Source organism: Atractosteus spatula, chromosome 3 (genome assembly GCF_055471065.1).
Source record: "Atractosteus spatula isolate fAtrSpa1 chromosome 3, fAtrSpa1.hap1, whole genome shotgun sequence".
NCBI classification, from domain to species: Eukaryota; Metazoa; Chordata; class Actinopteri; order Semionotiformes; family Lepisosteidae; genus Atractosteus; species Atractosteus spatula.
The window spans coordinates 1403191-1423163 of NC_142708.1; the positions used below are offsets into that span (position 1 = coordinate 1403191).

The 19973-nt window shown below is 56.5% G+C and overlaps 2 protein-coding genes across 4 annotated transcripts; both read left to right on the plus strand.

Annotated features, from left to right (window-relative positions):
- The first annotated feature begins 6884 nt into the window (after positions 1 to 6884).
- Positions 6885 to 12109, plus strand: fastkd5 (FASTK mitochondrial RNA regulator 5). Of its 3 annotated transcripts, XM_088911363.1 has the most exons (3): positions 8572 to 8615; positions 8657 to 8738; positions 9225 to 12109. In XM_088911363.1, exon 3 carries the CDS (start codon positions 9237 to 9239, stop codon positions 11637 to 11639), a length of 2403 nt encoding a protein of 800 aa, XP_088767489.1. In that variant the 5' UTR covers positions 8572 to 8615; positions 8657 to 8738; positions 9225 to 9236; the 3' UTR covers positions 11640 to 12109. The 3 variants fall into 3 exon arrangements, with proteins under 3 accessions (XP_088767487.1, XP_088767488.1, XP_088767489.1); XM_088911361.1 differs by lacking the exons at positions 8572 to 8615; positions 8657 to 8738 and adding an exon at positions 6885 to 7010; XM_088911362.1 differs by lacking the exons at positions 8572 to 8615; positions 8657 to 8738 and adding an exon at positions 6887 to 7010 and having other exon boundaries at positions 9230 to 12109.
- On the plus strand, positions 6923 to 19973 carry ubox5 (U-box domain containing 5). Its single transcript, XM_088911364.1, has 5 exons — positions 6923 to 7010; positions 13553 to 13627; positions 14974 to 16207; positions 16729 to 16863; positions 19414 to 19973. Exons 2-5 carry the CDS (start codon positions 13574 to 13576, stop codon positions 19614 to 19616), a joined length of 1626 nt encoding a protein of 541 aa, XP_088767490.1. The 5' UTR covers positions 6923 to 7010; positions 13553 to 13573; the 3' UTR covers positions 19617 to 19973.

A 19973-nucleotide genomic window follows, 5' to 3' on the forward strand; every position in this document is an offset into this window, starting at 1 on the left:
CCGGCCTGTCCCGGGACAGGGCACCGCTGGCGAGGCAGCCGCCGGGCTGCGGGGAGCGCAGAGAGGCTGGGCCGCGCGGACTGCGCCCATCCGGGGACAGAGGAACTGGCACCGACGCTCTGCTGGCACACTGGAGCTCATCCATTTACTCACGCTGAGCCCACTGCTGGCACCTGGACTGACAGGCTGACTGGAGCTGCTGCTGACGGCGTGCAAACTGGGAGCCTGACACACTGACATGGGAGCTGCAGCTGTCCAGCCTCACTCCTGCGGTCTACCGGCCTGGGAGAGAGCTCCCTGTCCCGCTCGAGGCAGATCAGTTTTGGGGGAGCTGTTTGTATTCCTCCTTCTAAATCTCTCATCTAAGGATAATTAGGGCTACAGTTTTGAAATTAACCTGAGCTGCAGCACTGAACCCTGGTGCTGATCCACTGCAGGCAGCGGGTCACTCCAGGAGCACCGAGGCCTGGCGCCGATCCACTGCAGGCAGCGGGTCAGTCCAGGAGCACCGAGGCCTGGCGCCGATCCACTGCAGGCAGCGGGTCACTCCAGGAGCACCGAGGCCTGGCGCCGATCCACTGCAGGCAGCGGGTCACTCCAGGAGCACCGAGGCCTGGCGCCGATCCACTGCAGGCAGCGGGTCAGTCCAGGAGCACCGAGGCCTGGCGCCGATCCACTGCAGGCAGCGGGCCACTCCAGGAGCACTGAGGCCTGGCGCCGATCCACTGCAGGCAGCGGGTCAGTCCAGGAGCACTGAGGCCTGGCGCCGATCCACTGCAGGCAGCGGGTCAGTCCAGGAGCACTGAGGCCTGGCGCCGATCCACTGCAGGCAGCAGTTCACTCCAGGAGCACTGAGGCCTGGCGTCGATCCACTGCAGGCAGCGGGTCAGTCCAGGAGCACTGAGGCCTGGCGCCGATCCCCAGATCATCACTGAGATGTTCTCGTACTATGGAACACAGGTATTTCCTCAGGGATGCCTCTCAGATATTCCAGCATTAACAGTGAGGTGTTCCAGTAGAAAATACTGACTGCAGTTGCAGGGCAGGAAACTATTTGAGTCTGGAGAGTTTAGATTATTACAGAGTAGGACACTGAAGTGTTCCAGAAGGGAAAACAGATATTCAGTACAGATCATCGCAGTATGCAGAGCTGAGATATTCTTGTGCGAACCTGAGAAATATTTGAACATGCAGATATTTTGCAGGAGAATAGAGAGGTATTCCAGTAGATAATTTCCAGATGGAGGTGTTCTGTATCCCTGTATTACAGAACGCAGAATGACTGTGTTCCAGAGCACATCTCATTAAAATGATCTGGAACAGAACACATGACCACGTTGAAATGATCCAACTTGATAAGTCAGCTGAAAATGAATTGCATGAGGTCAGCAGTGTGGGGAGGTGGCCAGGGCTCTGGCTTCAGTGGCTTTGAAGACAAATATCAAAGAAATAATAATCCTGGGGTGATATGAGAGTAGACTCACGTCGTGCTCTGAGGAGCTCAGCTGTGTTGTGTCCTGCTGCAGTTCGCCCTGGACTCCCTCCCCTGCCCACCTCGTCCACCCCAAGCTCGTTACACACACAGACCCCCTCGCCGCTGGCACAAGAAGAAAAACCTCTTTCCAAGTAGCTGCCATTAAAGAAAGTAAAGTAAAAGTCCCTGAGCCACCCTTTACATGAACATTGTTTGCTTCAGCTGCCAGGGTGCAAGACCACAGAGGCACACAGTGCCTGGACTGAGAGGGGCAGCATGCTGCACCAGCCCCCTCTGCTGGTAGGTCCGTGTCAGTGCACACCTGCTAGCGCCAGCCCCCAGGAGCAGACAGGACCTGGACCGAGGAGAGCAAAGAGACGCCTGTGCTGTGGGATTTGGCTCCTCTCTGATAAGTGTGGACTTCAGTGCCAGCAGCGCGCTGCTGGAGAAGACGGAGAGCTGGTCACCCCAGCTTGTTTGGAGCAGCTGGCTGACCAGCCGAGGGCTCACCTGCGCGGACCTGGACTGTTGGTGACCATGGGAGCCAAGCCGCAGGAGCTGCGATGAGGCTGCGCTCCTTTCAGATAGAGCATTTTACTTGAAAACCACCTTGAAATTCTCTGTTTCGAACAATCAGAAAAGGTTTAAGCAAAAACTGGATCTTCTGGTGAAATTCTAAGAAATGGGGAATGAGAAGATTGTATATGGATTCAATTGGACAAGAAGGGTAAGCTGGTTCAATACAGTGAAATAATTCATTGAGTGAAAGAAAGCAATTAGGGGCTTAAAGATGAATTAAAAAAGCTGTGAGCCTGGAGACCTGTGGACAGCTGTGGCGGACAGGAGAGGGAACGACCCCTGAGCCCCAAGACAGCAGAGATGGGGTCCCTGTCTCTCAGCCCCTGACCCCCCAGAAACTCGCCACCCCACGCAGCACGTGAGCGGAGGGCACAGCAGAAGGAGTCGAACTCATGCCATCAAGACAAACTGGAAGATAATCGATGTCAGAATCAAGATGCAGGACAACTTCCCGCTCTGAAAGCCACAGCAGCAGAGGCCCAGTGGTCGACCCCTCTGGCCTGAGCAGCTGTGTGCCTGTGTGCTTGGTGGGGCAGCAGACAGCAGACAGACAGACGAGCAGATTTTAACACAGGGGGCGAGAAGTCCCAGCAGTCACCGTCCCGAAGAGCCCGCCCCATTAAAATGACCCTAACCCTAACACCAAGCCCAAAATGGAAGAGAAACAACTTCAGCCTACCTTAACCTTGTGCATTACGCAGGGCCTGACATATATGCCTGCTACTGGACAATTGTGCTTAATTAAACTGCTCATACTAATATGGCGGGGTTTTGAGTAACCTGAACATGATGTCACCTTAGGAAATCTTGGGCTCCTGAAAATGTCCGTGAATCTGGGAATGTGGGAATCCTGATGGTTTGAGCCCTTCCTGGACCCGGGGCAGGTGTCCGGGGTGGAGTGGCTTTTCCCCCGAGAAGGAGGGGTGGGCAGAGGGCTGGGGGGGAGAGTGGAACAGCACCGAGTCGGGAAGGAGGAAGAGGAGGGGACTGACAGAGGTGGAGAAAGCAGGAGAGAGACAGAGAGGTGCACCAGAGAGGCAGTATTGCTTCACAGGGCCCAGGACTGCACAGAGCCCCACAGGGCTCCTCGGGGCTGGTCAGGAACCCACAGGGCTCAGTGTGGTTCGCAGGACGCTATAGTGTCCACAGAGCTCCACAGAGTCCATAGGTGTTTATAGGATCCACAGGGAGATATAGGCTACACAGGGATCTGTATAGTGCACAGATCGATAGAGGCCACACAGGGCCCAAGGGATACACAGGGCACTACAGGCTACAGCAGGGGTCCAAGGAGAACCACAGGGTTCCACAGCAATCCACAATGTCCATAGGTCTGTATAGGGTCCACAGGGCTCAACAGAGTCTATAGGTCTCTATAGGGTCCACAAAGCTCCACCGAGGCTATAGGTCTCTATAGGGTCCACAGGGCTCTATAGGGTCCACAGAGCTCCACAGAGGCTATAGGTCTCTATAGGGTCCACAGAGCTCCACAGAGGCTATAGGTCTCTCCGTAGGGTCTGCTGAGTGGGAGGAGCTGAAGCTGCACTCCACCAGTGTCTTTCTCCTCTTTAGACTTGCTGCTATGTACTTCTAGTAGAACCTGAGAGAAAAGTGTACTTGGATGTAAATATCATTGTTATCGATGTGTACATATATCTATAATGGTATTCCAAGATATTGCGTGTGAATAATTTAAGAGGATTATTGTGAATTTATTAAACAGACACTTCAGCTTTTATTTTTTAAAATATATAAATATATATCTTTACTTTGGGTCTACTACATGGTACAGAAGAAATGAACATATCCAAACTCTGTTCATGTGTTTCCTTTTTATTATTGTTGTTATTGTAATGTCTGAAGAAAACAAAATGCTTCAATGTTTTTTTACAATTCTTTTTATTTACGTTAAGAACTGTAATTGCTTGATTGAAAGCATACTCTAGCAACAATAAACCAATAAATACATGAAAAAATACATCTGAGCATGCTACTCTTTCTAGAATAATCTCTCAATCTCTCCATGGTTACTGGGTCAAAGGGCACGCACTGCTGACCACAGGTAAAGGTCCAGGACAGATGTGCTTGTAGCTCCAGGACGTTAACCCCACAGTATTCAATTTCTCGTATGAGGAATTTGTCTTTTCACAGACCCCAGCTTGCTCTCCATGAGACACACAGACAAGGAGAGAAGCTGGGGGTCAGAACGCAGGATCAGTCATTGTACAACACCCCTGGAGCAGCTGGGGTAGATCATCAGAGTAGGATTCCTCTGCCAGCCATGGGATTTGAACCAGCAACCTTCCAGCCACAGGCGCAGATCCTGAGCCACAGAGCCACCACTCCACCAGCACCAGACAGGAGCAGAGGTGACACCATGGTTATTATGTGCGGAAGACAAACCCAGAATGAAGGGCAGTAGTGGAGAAGATCTTATAACTGAAGACCTGTTCCTCTCGACACATTAGTAAATACAAAGCTACTGCAGACATGCTCATAAATCCAAGCTTCAGTGCCAGCCTTGTGATTAATGTGCTTTAACTCCTTTCCATGGGCCCCAGTTACCTCCCGCCTGTGCGGAGCCTGTGGTGCAGTTTGTGTGTGTGTGTGTGTTGTCAGTCTGCAGGCTTTCCTGACTGGGGAGGTCGTCCACATGCCTCAGCTACTGGAATCAAGCAGGAGCAATCCCCCATCCTGGGCTTCGGTCTGCCGTTAAACAGCCTGGAGATGGAGATGCAGAATGAGAGATCAGCACTCTTCCTTGTTAGAGCTTCACAATGGTCACAACTGACAGTAGACCGCGTGGCTCAGCTACTGTAGGTCACTTGGTCGTTAGTACCCAGGCGATCAGAGGATCCCAGCCAGCGGTGTCTTGAAGCAATCAGCAGCATGGCAGCTTGTTCCACACTCCCACAGCCCCTGTAATGCCTGGGTTCCTTCAGCGTGTGACCATCCTGAGCAGTGTCACATCCTGAGCGTGAGGACTGCGCAGTGCGCTGCAGTCTTGCGGGCAGAGTGCAGCTGTCCCTCCTGCTGGACTCCTGCTCTGGACCTGAGCACCTCTAACTCAGAACCAGAACTGAAACCCATAGGAGATGTCAAACACTTCCAATCCTGCATTCACAAAAGCTCACTCAAAAGCAGCGAGCCAGTGCAATAACAGAGACCCCATTGTAGGCCAAAGCCTGCACTTCGGTCTCGCTCACTTCTTGCTGGTTCTACAGCAGCTTCTCCCACCAGGGCCCGGCTCCGGATCTGGGCTGAGGATCTCCGACTGTGCAGCTCTCAGTGTGCAGACTGGAATAATGACGGTTTGTCTGAACTCAGTTATTTCCATCTAAGTATTGCAGAAGATGTCAAGGACAATACTTCCCAAGCAGCACTGTAGTCTTACCCTGGCAGGATTAATCAAGTGACCCCTGTCACTGGCACAGCCTTCCTCCAAGGAAATTGCCCCAGATATTTCTCCCATCTCCAAACTGGCACATTAAAGAGGAACTGCAGACCCTAGTTCTCAGACCGGTTATTAAATCTCAGTAACAAAATTAATTAATTGATGTTATAGAAACATTTTACAAACTTTGAATTAAGCACAAAATCATGAACTTTTTGAAAATACTGTAAGTCACCATGTTGTTGCAAACTCAATTTTGAGTTCCCACGAATTGCAACAAGATGCAGCCCTTCATGCTCACTAGTCACTGTGATGACTCATGTACTGTGATGTACGACCGAAAAAGTACAGGTTGTGCAGCAGATATTTCACCGCAGAAATGTTCCAACGTGATCTGCAGGCAGAGTTAACAAGTACAACCGTCTGCAAGTTGAGAGCAATATATCTATTGGACTAAAAGAGCTGTATTCACCTGCTTGTTTACAGTGTGATGGGGCCACAGACGACACCGGACGTTCTGAACCACAGAACATGGCGCTGCGCATACCTGGAAATGTCCTCTGTTTTGTGATGTAAACTTGAGGTTTACACATTTTACTGTTATTGCAGTTTGAAATGCACACATCAGTGCTGATTCTTTCTAACCCTGAAGTATAAAAATAGCATTGCAGTTCCCCATGTTCCGCAAACCCAAAATATTGAATGTTTTAATCAATATTAAGGCAGTGGTTAGAATTGCTGCCTGAGGCCCTGAGTTTAACTCCAGACCTCAGCTGGGAGTTGGGACTGAGATTGTACAGTATGATCTCTCCAGGTTTGTGTGGGTTTCCTCCCACAGTCCAGAGACGCATTGGTAGCTTAACTAGTTTCAGTGAAAACTGGCCCTGGTGTGAGTGTGTGTGTCCTGTGATGGACAGGCCCTGGTGTGAGTGTGTGTGTGTGTGTGTGTGTGTGTGTGTGTGTGTGTGTGTGTGTGTCTGTGTGTCCTGTGATGGATGGGCCCTGGTGGGTGTGTGTGTGTGTGTGTGTGTGTCCATACTGTGATGGATTGGCCCGGAGTGGAGTGTCCAGAAAATCACTATAAAAGCACTATATGTAAGGAATTATTATTATTATTGTTAATTTATGTGGTTACACAGACCTATTAAAAATTGAAAAAATACAGATAAGACTAATCACTTGCATTTCTCATACACGTGGAGCATATTGAGGTAACCAGTAAAAAATCCAAACACTAATGTCATAATGGCTTTATAAAAGCAGGGACAGATTTCCTTCTAGCGACAGAAGTCAGGAAAGATGTGAAATATTATTCCGCTTGTCTGGCGTGAATTCCGGAGACATCTAGTGTCGGCAGTGTGATACTAACTGCGCATGCTTTCCTTTGTTTTGAAAAACGCGTTACAGCCAGTCCTCGCGTTCTGTTTGTCCCTCCGGGGGTCCCGTACGTCATCGAGTTCGTGACCTTTGTGCGGCGGCCGGTGAGGCTTCGGCGAACTTGCGGATCCTGGATCTGGAGGGGACTACGGGACTTGGCCCAGTTGCAGCGTGTCCGGAGAGCAGGTGGGTTACCTTGGGGGGGCTGCGGTACTGGGGGCTCTGGGAGGTGCGTGTTTACTGCTCGGGGGAAGAGCCGGTCAGCCCAGCTCGGGTGCGACATCTGCTGTTTGACTTTTTCCGCTGCCCCAGGCAGAGCAGCAGCGAGTCGTCGCCAGGTCCGCTGCTGGAAGCCGTGGACCGCCCACGGGCGAAGGAGTCAACAGAGAGGGTGGCAGAGTTTAGTTTAGGGATCACACGCTGTGGCATGAGCGCCGGGGTCGGACAGGGAGACCGCTGTGACTTTGGGAAGGTCGGCATCTCTGCGCTAGCCGCTCCTTCAAAGCATGCAGGAGCCAGAATTAACCCAACAAACTTACACAAGGCTGTGAGGCTTTCTGAAATCGCAGGTGCGGGGCGGGGCGGTCAGGTCATGAGCTCCTGAAGCAGTGGTTTGCGGCGCCCTGGGCAGCGTGAGGAGGGAGAGGCGGTGACCGGCGAAACAGCAGGGCGCAAATCACGGTGTGGAGCCCGTGTCGCCCTGTCTGTCACAGAGCTGGTCTCATTAAATACGTCCTTCCCTTCTTCTCGCCCCGTTACCTGTAGAAGACATCGAGCGCAATCTCGTGTATTTCTAAGAAAATAGCGAGGCTAGTAGTTTAATTGACTATTCGGGTTGGACATAGAACCAAAAGTCTCTCCAGTCTGGAACACCTGCTGATAACAGCTATACAGACCCACAGCACCATAGTTCCCATGAGTTTAACATCTTAATAATGCGGCCATACTTATCGCAAGCTACCCAGCCTGGCTACTTTCAAGAAACAGCTGGAGGAGATCCCTGGATCGGTCTGTAGCCAGCTACTCTACGAGCGAGATCCCCTTGTTTGTAATGTCATTTTCTTGAGGAGCACAGTGGATTGGATTCAGTCAGCACACTTGTACTGAAAGGCAGGGACTGTTTTCTTGCAGCGATTGTATTCGGACTCATCAGTGGGCTTTTAGAACCTTTCTTGCGTGTATTTTTTTTTACATTTACTGCCTTATAACCTGATCCTAGAAGCTGGGGCAGGCTGGGCCTGGTTAGTACTGGGATAAAAGACCTTCAAGGAAAACTTGGCTGTTACTGTAATGGTGTTGGTGGACCAGTAGGTAGGTGGAATTTCCAGTCCAGTTCAATAGGGAGTGTTATTCATGGTGCCCGGGCTGAACTCCACTCAGGTTTTGTACAGTCTGGTCTCCCTTGACCTACCCATTAATATACCTGGTGCAGCAGTTTCTCTCTCCTCCCCACAAACTGTGTTCTGAGGCTGCTGGTGCAGAATGGCCTCTGTGTGTCTCCCAGGTGGGGCTGCTGGTGCAGAATGATCCCTGTGTGTCTCCCAGGTGGGGCTGCTGGTGCAGAATGATCCCTGTGTGTCTCCCAGGTGGGGCTGCTGGTGCAGAATGGCCTCTGTGTGTCTCCCAGGTGGGGCTGCTGGTGCAGAATGGCCTCCGTGTGTCTCCCAGGTGGGGCTGCTGGTGCAGAATGGCCTCTGTGTGTCTCCCAGGTGGGGCTGCTGGTGCAGAATGATCCCTGTGTGTCTCCCAGGTGGGGCTGCTGGTGCAGAATGGCCGCTGTGTGTCTCCCAGGTGGGGCTGCTGGTGCAGAATGATCCCTGTGTGTCTCCCAGGTGGGGCTGCTGGTGCAGGATGATCCCTGTGTGTCTCCCAGGTGGGGCTGCTGGTGCAGGATGATCCCTGTGTGTCTCCCAGGTGGGGCTGCTCTTCAGACAGATGAAGTTGGTTCATTCTCTATGTGAAGCATTTCAGGATTCTTCAAGTTGAAAAATGTAACATTTTTTCTTTTATTTATAATAGTAGAGCAGTTTGTATTTTAATTTAGTTTCCTGAATGCGCAGGAGTCCGAATGCCCCGCTGAGGCTCCTCTGTTCTCGTGGGGACTTGGGGTGTCCTGGTGTCCCCCTGTCAGAGCTCGGCAATCTCAGCTGCTGTGGACGGGTGTGTGGCCGAGCTTTGCGCCTCACGGCGGCCTGTGTGTGTGTGTGTGTGTGTGTGTGTGTGTGTGTGTGTGTGTGTGTGCAGTGTTGTGCTGGGGCAGTCTGGCGTCTCACGGTGGCCTGTGTGTGTGTTGCAGTGCTGTGCTGGGGGAGTGTGGTGCCTCACGGTGGTGTGTGTGTGTGTTGCCGTGTTGTGCTGGGGGAGTGTGGCGCCTCACGGTGGCGTGTGTGTGTCTTGCAGTGCAGCGGTTGGATGACGTGGTATGTGCTGTGCCGGAGGCTGGCTGTCCAGCGCCGCCCTCGCCTGCCCGTGGTGTTGTGGACGCGTGAAGACGGGGACACGGGCCCTGGCCACCGGAGGAGAAGGAGTGCTCCCAGAGAGCGAGAGGAGGAAGATGAGGAGGAGGGAGAGCCGGTGGGCAGACCCTCAGCTTGGCTGGAGTACAGGGTGCCCTACTGCCCCTCCGCCTACCACCTGCCCTCGCCTGGCAGAGTGCCCTCCCCTGCCGCAGGGGAGCCGGCGGAGGAGCCGGACCCCCAGGGCACCTGGCAGGGGGGGAACCCCTACAGCGTCAGCTGCTCGCGCCGCCTGTCCAGCTCCCAGAACACCCTGCTGGACCTGGCCTTCAGCCAGGCACAGGCCGGCCTCGGGCCACAGCAGAGCGCCCCCCCGCAGGCGCCGGAGCCGGACTACGACAGTCTGGAGGACCCCCGTGCCTTCCAGAGCACGCGGCCGGAGTACCAGCAGCTGTGCCACGACCTGGCCGAGCGTCCGCCCCCGCTGGCGGAGCAGCGTGCCTTCCTGCTGCTGCACCGCGTGGCGGTGCTGAAGGGCGGCCTGCAGCCGGACGGCGTCGCCGCGCTGCTGGCGGAGCTGGGCCGGCTGCCCCCGGTGCTGCAGGCGCCCGTGCGTGGGGACCCGCGCTTCTCCATGCTGTGCCGCCTGGCTGCCGAGAGCCTGCCGCGCTTCAGCGACGCCCAGCTGCTGGACGTGCTGCGGGCCTTCGTGCGGCTCGGCCTGCCGCCCGGCCACAGCATGCTGGCGCTGTATGAGGCCGAGTGCTGCCGTCGCGCCTGCCAGCTGCGCCGCGCCGACCTGCTGCTGGCCGCCGACCTGTGGCGCTGCCTGGGCCGCTCGGTGCCGCAGTTCCTGGAGCAGGTGTGCAGCCGCGTGGGGCAGTGCCTGGCGGAGCTCGGCCCACACGAGCTGGTGCAGCTGCTCTACCTGATCGGGGAGGGCCGGCGCGCGCCCGCGGACCTGCTGCCCCGCCTGGAGGGGGCACTGCTGCACTGCGTGGAGCAGCTGGGCCCCGAGGAGGTGGGCGCCGTGAGCCTGGGGCTCTTCAAGTCACAGAGCGCGCTGTCGCAGGGGGCGGTGTGCCGGCTGGCGGACCGGGCGCTGGAGCTGCTGCCGGACATGAGCAACGCCGCGCTGGTGAGCGTGCTCAAGCTGCTGCGCTTCAGCCACCTGTACCACAAGGGGCTGCTGTCTGCGCTGGCGGCCGAGGTGCCGCGCAGGGCGCCCGCGCTGGGGGCCCCCGCGCTCATGCACGTGGCGCTGGCCTGCTCCTCTCTGCGCTTCGTGGACGAGCGGGTGCTGGAGGCCGTGGCGGCGGAGGTGCCGGCGCTGGCCCCGCACTGCCGCAGCAAGGACGCTGCCAAGCTCCTCTGGGCCTTCTGCTCCCTGGGCTACCAGCCCAGCAACGCACCGGCCTTCCTGTGCAGCCTGACGCAGCAGCTGCGCGCTCGGGCGCTGGAGTTCGAGCGCTACCCCGAGCACCTGCTCACGAGCCTGCTGGCCCTGGCCTTCGTGGGCCGGTTCCCCCGCGACCTGCTGGGCCTGGCGCTGAGCCCGCGGCTCGTGCGGCGGGCGGCCGAGGTGCCGCACCTGGAGCTGCACAACGACCTTCTCACGCTGGACGGCACCGTGGGCCTGGAGCTGCCGGACTGGGACGGGCCCCGGCTGCCCGCGGACCTGCGCCAGGAGGCGGTCCGGCGGCTGTGGGACTTCGCCCAGCAAAACCTGCTGCAGAGGCCCGAGCTGCTGGAGGCTGAGGCGCTCATCGGGGAGCTGCTGCAGGGGGCGCACTTCGTCAGGAAGCGCATGATCCTGCCACACACGCGCTCCGTCGACCTGGAGGTGCACCTGGACTCTGCCGGTCGGCCCGCTCCCCTGGGCACGCCGCCCCTGCCGCAGGACCCCAGCCCGGCCAACAGGAGGCGCCCCCTGCCCCGGGGCTGGGAGGAGGACTCGGCGGGGGTCCCCATCACAGACGGGCTGCTGGCCCAGCTGTTTGGCACGAGTCCCACAGGGGCGCAGGAGCGCCAGGCCCCGGACCGCAGCTGGCTCCCCAGCGGGGCGGTCCTCACCGACGGGCTGCTGGGGGCCCCGACAGGCGCGCCCCTGCCCCCCCCTGCCCAGCCAGCCCCCCCGGGGGCGCCGTGCAAGCTGGCGGTGCAGGTGTCCAGCCGCAACCACTACTGCTACAGGTCGCGGCTCCTGCTGGGCCTGCACGCCATGAAGAGGCGGCAGCTGGCGCTGGCCGGGTACCGCGCGGTGGAGCTTCCGCCCTGGGAGTGGCTCCCCCTGCTGCGCCGCTCGCGCACCGAGAAGCTGGCCTATCTGCACTGCAAGGTGTTCGGCGCTCTGGACTGAGCAGGCCTGGACACGGCCAGGCTCCGGACTGAGCAGGGCCGGGCTCCGGACTGAGCAGGCCTGGACACGGCCAGGCTCCGGACTGAGCAGGGCCGGGCTCCGGACTGAGCAGGCCTGGACACTGCCGGGCTCCGGACTGAGCAGGGCTGGACACTGCCGGGCTCTGGCCGCTGCGCGGGAGGTGGTTCTGGGGTGGTGCGTCGTTTGGAAGGAGATCTCGGCGACGGCCTGTCTGCCCCTTGGAGTGCTGGTGTGCTTGGTGTCTGCGTAGCACTGCTCCGTCTCGCGCGTCCCCCTGCCTGCCGGACGCTGTGGAGTCTGCAGCTGGACTTTCCCTCCTGCCCCTCGCCCACAGGGGGCTCCTCGGGACTGACCGCTGCTCACGGGCAGCTGGGCTCCTCCCTGCCTCGGGTCTGTCTGCTCAGACGGTGATGCTGCTGTTGACACATCAATAAATCAGAGAAACCCGCTGCTGTGGTTCGTTTTCATTTCTGTGCCCTGGGGAGGGGCGGGGTTGTGTCGGACTGAGCGCTCAGGGCTAGAGGGTTTCTTTGTGTGCTTGCGTTGGTCTCTGCCTCTGTCCTCTGTCAGTACCTCGTGTGTCCTGGAGGTGGCAGTGTGGGCCAGAGCTCTGAGCCACTGCAGAGTGTCTAGAATGAAGACAGATTTGTGCAGGTGAAAATGCCATTAAAGCCCAGATAAATAATTTTCAATTTGATGCTACTGGTCTCTACATTATACCCTAAAGCATAAGAACACTGGCTGCATTTATTGCTCTACACACAGGAATGAGTTTTCACTGAAATTGGTATTTTCACTTCTGAAAGCAAATTTTTCCAGAAGGATTTTTTCCCCCAGCCAGCGGGTCTGGACTTTAATACCTGATTTAATTCCTGGCCAGTTCCCATCTGTGTCCCAGGCAGGCAGTGTACTTGCAACGGATCTTGTAGGATTACTGAATTTCCTAATACTGCTCCAGCATCTAGCTGCCCTGTCCTCTGCTTCAATCGAGTACCTTTTGGAATGTCTTGTGCCGTTGTCTGCGATCAGAACGCGTTGTGGTCTCGAGTGCAGAGCGTGCTGATGGATTGATGCCTGCTGTGATGCCTTCTGTTGCCTGCAGGGTGTGCACATGTTCTTCCTGTTGGAGCTGCTCTCGGCAGCCCTCAGGGCCAAGGCCTGAGCCCAGCAGGGCGGAGCAGTGAGGGGGCCAGCGTGGATCTCATGCAGACTGAGCCTTGAGGTGCAGGCAGTCAGTGGAGATGAGCATCGCTCTGCTTCACACCTCTGGATTGATAGTGCAGTACCGCTTGGACTGACTCCTGTTCTAGTGTGACTGCTCTCCTTTTCCAGGAGAGTCTTCCAGACAGTACAGATCCATTGGCCCTATTAAGGTGCCTGTTCGAGCCAATGCTCTGGTGCACTAGTTTGTAGAATGAAGCCGGAAAGGCCTGTAGCTCTGGAGGGTCGAGGCTGAGGATGCCGTGTCAATCCAGTGTGTCTGTGTGTTGTGTAATTAACCTCTCACTCTGCCCTTCACCTGAGACTGGAGGCTGGAGGTGTGAAAGTTCCTTTTCGTTTTGGTGCTTCTGTTTCACAGCACGAAGCCCGACTCCGAGGGGCAAGGCCGTGTGCTCACGGTGCCATAGCATGTTTGTTTGCCTTTTCATCTGGGAAAACCCATTTCCTGACACCTCCAGAAAATGAAGGGTCAATACATCTGTAGTCTTGAGTCACGGGTGAAGGGGCTGTACCCTGAGGCTGAGCAGGGAGTTAGTGCAGGCTTGGTTCTGCAGATGTGCAGCTCAGAAACCGGGGTTCTCGTGAATTTCTGTCTCCCCACAACTGATCCACAGCACACAACTGTGAATGATCTAGGTGGATTTATTAAGATGGACTCCTCTCTTATGCAGGTTTCTAGAGACGGGGAGGTTATGGTGATCAACTTCTGCCTACCTCACTTCAAGACCACTATCCACTGTAACCAGGTACGGCTCTCTGCTCGCACACTGTCCACTGCGACCAGGTACGGCTCTCTGCTCGCACACAGTCCACTGCGACCAGGTACGGCTCTCTGCTCGCACACTGTCCACTGCGACCAGGTACGGCTCTCTGCTCGCACACAGTCCACTGCGACCAGGTACGGCTCTCTGCTCGCACACTGTCCACTGCGACCAGGTACGGCTCTCTGCTCGCACACTGTCCACTGCGACCAGGTACGGCTCTCTGCTCGCACACTGTCCACTGCGACCAGGTACGGCTCTCTGCTCGCACACTGTCCACTGTGACCAGGTACGGCTCTCTGCTCGCACACTGTCCACCAGATACTCTAGGTTTTCAGCGCTTTGTAGCAAGAAAGGAATTGGAAAACCAGGCTACAGTAACAGAGATGAACTACAGCTGGGTGACCAGAGAAACTTGAACATGCTCCTTTACTGTGGCATGTGTGGATTCGGGTGGCTGCAGTGGTTAGCACTGCTGCTTCACGGTGCTGGGGCCCTGAATGTACAGACCTGAGGTTCTCTGTGTGGTGTTTGCATGTTCTACCCATGTTCATGTTTCTTTCCTCCAGCTGCTCTGGTTTGTGACTGGCAGGTTAATTGGCTTCTAGGACAATTGCCCCTGGTGTGAGTGTGTCTGTGTCTGCGTGTGCAGTCCAGGGTGTGCCCTGCCTTGCGCCAGCTGCCCTGTGACCCTGTACGGGATGAAGCAGGTACAAGGTGGATGTGTGGAGGATGCCACCATTGTGATGATGCTGTTTTCACTTCCCCTCTCCTTTCTTGTCTTCCTTCTGTGTCCACTCTCTGCTTGTCGACTTTCTGCTGTCCCCTCCCTGTCCGATTCCTGCCTGTCTGCTCTCTGTCTGTCCACTCTCTGCCTGCTTGCTCTTTCTGTCCACTCTCTGCCTGTCCACTCTGTGTCCACTCTCTGCTGTCCCCTCTGTGTCCCTTCTCTGCTTGTTCACTCTCTGCTGTCCCCTCCCTGTCCGATTCCTGCCTGTCTGCTTTCTCTGTCCACTCTCTGCTGTCCCCTCCCTGTCTGATTCCTGCCTGTCTGCTCTCTGCCTGTCCACTCTGTGTCCACTCCCTGTCCGATTCCTGCTTGTCTGCTCTCTGCCTGTCCACTCTGTGTCCACTCCCTGTCCCTTCTCTGCTGTCCCCTCCCTGTCCGATTCCTGCCTGTCTGCTCTCTCTGTGTCCAATCTCTGCTGTCCCCTCCCTGTCTGATTCCTGCTGGTCTGCTCTCTGCCTGTCCACTCTGTGTCCACTCCCTGCCCACTCTCTGCTGTCCACTCCGTGTCCCTTCTCTGCTTGTCCACTCTCTGCTGCTCCAGGTGTGTGCGGACGGCTATGACGTCTCCAACCTGCTGTCGGCGGAGCCCTCGGCGCGCGGGCGGGGCTTCAGGACGGAGTACTTCATCCGGCCGCCAGTCCACGTCACGCTGTGCTTCCCGCTGGCGCTGGAGATCTGCCGCGTGGACGTGGAGCTGTGGGCGGGGGGCATGGACGACGGGCAGGTCTCCCGCGGGCTGGAGCTGCTGGCCTCCCACGGCACCGCGGGCTTCCGGCAGGTGGGGCGCTGTGAGCTGAGGGGCCACACCGCCGCCTCCTTCGAGCGGCGGGGCTCCCGCGCGCAGCGCCCCCCCGCCGCCCCGGCGCCCGCGCAGCCGCAGGAGCTGTGGGCCGGCGGCCCGGCCTCGCGGCTGCGGGTTACGCTGCGCCACGCGGGCGGCGGCGGGGCGCTCGGGCTGCGGGCGCTGGCGGTCTGGGCCCAGCCGGCGAGCTGCTGTGCCCCCAGGGACGTCGAGAGGGTGCTCCGCGCCCACCGGGAGAGCCAGAGCCGACCCCCGCCCTGCCCTGCCCCCCCTCCTGCCCCGCCGCCCCCCTGCCCCCCCGCTGAGCCCCCCAGCGTGCCTGAGGACTTCCTGGACCCCCTGACCCAGGAGCTGATGCTGCTGCCCGTGCTGCTGCCCAGCGGCGCCGTGGTGGACGCTGGCACGCTGGAGGAGTACCAGAAGAGGGAGGCCGGCTGGGGCCGCCCCCCCAACGACCCCTTCACGGGGGTGCCCTTCTCCCGCCACTCCCAGCCACAGCCCCACGCCGCCCTCAAGGCGCGCATCGACCGCTTCCTGCTGCAGGGGGACGCCGGCGCGCCGGTGCTGGGCAGGGCGGTGCTGCGGGACAGCGCCCGGCCCTCCAGGATCAGCCCCGGGACCGCCGGGCAGAGCTCGCGCCCGCAGGGGCACACGCCCGACTCCATGCCCCCGGGGCAGAACCTCGCCTCTGAACAGGCTTCTCCTGGAGCCCGAGAGGGCACAGGGTGTCACCCTGGAGCCCGAGAGAGTGCGGCGTGTCACTCTGGAGCCCGAGAGGGCACAGAGTGTCACCCTGGAGCCCGAGAGAGTGCGGCGTGTCACTCTGGAGCCCGAGAGGGCACAGAGTGTCACCGGGGCAGGAAGGCCCCTGGATGTACCAGAGCAGAGGCTGGCTGTGCCTCACAAGCAGAGCCTCCAGCCAAGAGACAGAGGACTGAGGCAGCCTCCACTGCCTCCCTGGGAGCCAGCTCAGGTGTGTCGGGTGTGTGTGGGATCTGTGCACTGCTGAGCATGACAGCTGTTCTGCCGGGTTGGGTAGCAGTGGTTATTGACATTGACGTTGAAATGTCTTTGATTTGAATTAAAGCTCCAGTACTGTTCTACAGCTCCAGCTTTGACCTCTGTGCCCTGTTCACCCAGCAGCTCTGCTGTTTCGTGAGCCCTGTGATTTTCTAGTGCTTTCTCAGTCCCCTGAAAAGCTGTCAGAGACCTGCCGTCTGAGCATGAGTGCCCCTGTCACGCAGGTCCAGTGCTCACAACCCTCAGCCCTAAATTTCAGTCCTCTCCATGAGTGCTGAGCCCAGCCCTGCAGCTCTGCCTGCTTTGATTTGGGCTTGGAGCTGTGCTGGTGTCGTGTGCCAGCATCTCTGGCTCCAGACTGCTCCTTTTTTTTCTGGGCTGTGACACTGTTGCTGGGATGGTGTATCAGAGAAGCGCCCTTTTCCGGACGTCTGTGCTCACAGAAGTGTGTGTGTGTGTCTCTTGCCTCTGCAGGCCCCGTCTCCCATGAGCAGCAGCTGTCCGAGAGTCTGGACAGGGCCTTGACCTCTGCCCTCAGAGGCTTCCCATCATTCACTGGGCAGAGAGGAGCTGGCGGGACAGAGCGAGAGGCCCCAGGGGCTCTCCCAGGTAGGAGTGGGCCCAGCCAGGCGTTTTGGGCAGTAGCAAGGCAGGTCACTCCCTGAGCTCTCCAGACGGGGTGCTGTCCTGAGTTCAGTGGGGTGTGGTGTAGTAGCTGAGAGTCGAGTATCCAGAAGTGCTCTTGGGCAGAAGCCTGTGGAAAGGTTGTTCCCGAGGTATGAATGTGAGGGGAAGCGGCTTTCCTAGAGCAATCACAATTGCCTGCAGAGACCAATGCTGATTGGCTCACCTGCATGTCATTTTCACACCTGCCCCGCCTCCCACTGTGGGGTCACATGCTCTGTCTTGATTATTTTGCGTAGAACTACACATTTAACCTTCTGTAATGTGTTTTAAAATGACTAGCCAGTCCTGTAGGTAATTTAGATGATCTTTCACTGATATTAACATCTTTCAAAAGCAGCTCAGAACACAGGAACGGTAACAGATGAGGACTGGCCCACCCGTTTGGTAGTTAGCAGTTAACTGATCTCAAGAGATAATTTGGGATTTTTCTGGAGAGAAGCCGGGGTATTATCTTCTGTTCCTCATGGGCCTGGTAGGGGCGTCCTTCCTGTCTGAGAGTGTCCAGGGACTGCTGACCTGTCGTGCTCGTGCTCGTGCTCAGCCCCAGGCGCAGGGAGTCCAAGGCTGTGGCCTTTGGCACAATGAGAGCCGGGCCAGCTGGCGCACAGCCGAGTGCTGACCTGCACAAACACATCATCAAGCGCTTGTTTGGAGCTCGGCCCCTCTTTTCATCAGCAACAAAGCCGCTGGCGGAACAGAGAGAAAGAGTTCTCCGTGCAGCTCAAGGTCAGCGCTCGGGGGCAGAGCTCTGCTGGAGGGGGTGCGCTGTGAGGCAGTAATGGAAAAACTGATAGAGTATTGTGAAAGACATTTTGTTCCGACTTCAAGGTGGAAGAAAATAAGGAGAAGTTGTTTGTTGCATTTTGTATGTGCAGGAGAGGTCCTTTGTGAGGCTGGAGGTTTTAGTCAGTGTTTTAATGTAACTTTATAATCTGCGACTTCTGTTACTGGACTGAATCCCGCTTCCAAGGGCTAATAATAATAATAATAATAATAATAATAATTGCTTACACTTATATAGCGCTTTTCTGGACACTCCACTCAAAGCGCTTTACAGGTAATGGGGATCCCCTCCACCACCACCAATGTGCAGCCCCACCTGGATGATGTGACGGCAGCCATAGTGAACCAGTCCGCTCCCCACACACCAGCCATCAGTGGGGAGGAGAGAAGTGGCTAACCTGCGAGGATTTGGGTTTGGGATTGGTTCGGGACTCCAGTCTGTATTCAACCCTGCCCTGCTCTTCCCTGTGCTTACAGGAGACTTCCTTCTATCCCAAGCGGACGTGCAGAGATAAACGTGCACGTGACCCCCCTGTGCATGGGGACCCCACTGCGCACTGGCAGAGAACAGATTCGGGTCTGCAGGGTTTTGAGGGAGTACAGTTCATTGTCTGTATCAGCAGTCAGGACCCCAGTGTGTCATAATCAAGCTGCTCCAGAAGTGACACTTGCAGAATGAGGTACAGCCCCCACTCACAGTGGGAATGGCGTGAGTGAGCACTCTGCTGATACAGAGAGAGTGGAGAGTAGTAAGAGAGGACCAGCACCAGCCAGCCTCTGGACAGCAGTGCTAAAACACCACAGATCAGAGTCAACCACACCTCAGCACAAGCCAGACAACACTACCTTACCCACTGGAACACTCACAAACACAACACACGGGAATGCTACAGGACCCTAAACAGATAAAACATACTATCAGACTAACACAGTATCACACAGCAAAGAGAAACAGACCCTGACAAAGTGACCACAGCCTGGCCATAGAAACTGGGCGACACAGGCAGACCTGGCTGCCCAGAGAGGACAGGCTGTGCTCCCACTGCCAGCGGGGAGAAATAGAGACAGAGGTGCACTTCCCACTGCACTGTGACAGATACTCTGGGATTAGAGAAACATTCTTCCCCAAAATAACAAATCTAATTCTAGAATTCCCTCACCTTCTGATATCGAAATTCAACCGAGCTGCAGCTCAGTGTGTGATCTCCTGTAACAGCCTGAGGAACAGACAGGGAGCCTCTCTAGTAATATTTTTTATTATAAATGCCTGATAATGTTTTTACTAATTGTTATTACTTTGGCAATAGTTCATGTGGCAATGTAGTTCATCGCTCATGTCAATGAAGCTCTTGAAATTTGAGTAGAGAGCGAGTGGCGAAAAATATAGAGTAGTGAGGGAGTACAGAGAGTGGTGAAGAAGTGGAGGGAGAGTAGCGAGGGAGTAGAGAGAGAGTAGTGAGGGAGTAGTGAAGAATGAGAAGCGACGATTAGTGAGAGAGCAGAGATTGAGTAGCGAGCACATAACAATGGAGTAGAGAGAGAGTAGCGAGGGAGTAGAGAGAGTAGCAAGGGAGTAGAGAGACAGTAGTGAGAGAGTAGCGAGGGAGTAGAGAATAGACTGAGTAGTGAGTGAGTAGAGAGAGTAGCGAGGGAGTAGAGAGCCGTGCAGTGACCTGTTTCTCCCTGCAGGTCAGAGCGCTGCCTCTGGGAGCTGCTGCTCGTGCTCCTGCAGTCTGTCTGCGTACTGCGGCTCCCCTGCTGCCTTCCAGCTGCCCTGCGCACACCTGCTCTGCCGCGCCTGCCTGGCACAGACACCCTCGCCCCCGGTCCTGCGCTGCCCTCGCTGCGGAGCCCCGGCCCCCAGGAGGGACATCACTCGTGTGCACTACTGATCAGAGGGCGGGACGTCATCAGGGGCCACCTGGGGCCCAAGCACCCACGCCCACTGTGGTGGAATTCCCCTCCTCTCTCTCAGGCACACAGGAGGGGCCACGGGAAAGCCCTTCAGCCCCTCTGCATCTGTCACACCAGCTTCTGCTCAATCCCAGAATCCTTCCAGCCACTTCCGGAGGATCCCATGAGCTTTCTCTTCGGGAACCTCTGGTCAGTTTGTCCAGAACCTCCTGAGCCTACTTGAAAGTTGCGTCAGAGTGGTGTATATTTTTGTACTGTAAATGAGGAGACTGCTTTATCTGTTGTTAGAAGTCTGTTCACCAAAGACTCCAATAAAATAATTTTCTTAAAAGATG

Bases quoted from the DNA above. Each gene is read 5' to 3' on its own strand.
- fastkd5 (XM_088911361.1), top strand. From the start codon at position 9,237: ATGACGTGGTATGTGCTGTGCCGGAGGCTGGCTGTCCAGCGCCGCCCT.
- ubox5 (XM_088911364.1), top strand. From the start codon at position 13,574: ATGGTGATCAACTTCTGCCTACCTCACTTCAAGACCACTATCCACTGT. The intron at 13,628-14,973 runs GTACGGCTCTCT...CTGCTGCTCCAG, and splicing joins CCACTATCCACTGTAACCAG to GTGTGTGCGGACGGCTATGA. The intron at 16,208-16,728 runs GTGTGTCGGGTG...TTGCCTCTGCAG, and splicing joins CTCCCTGGGAGCCAGCTCAG to GCCCCGTCTCCCATGAGCAG.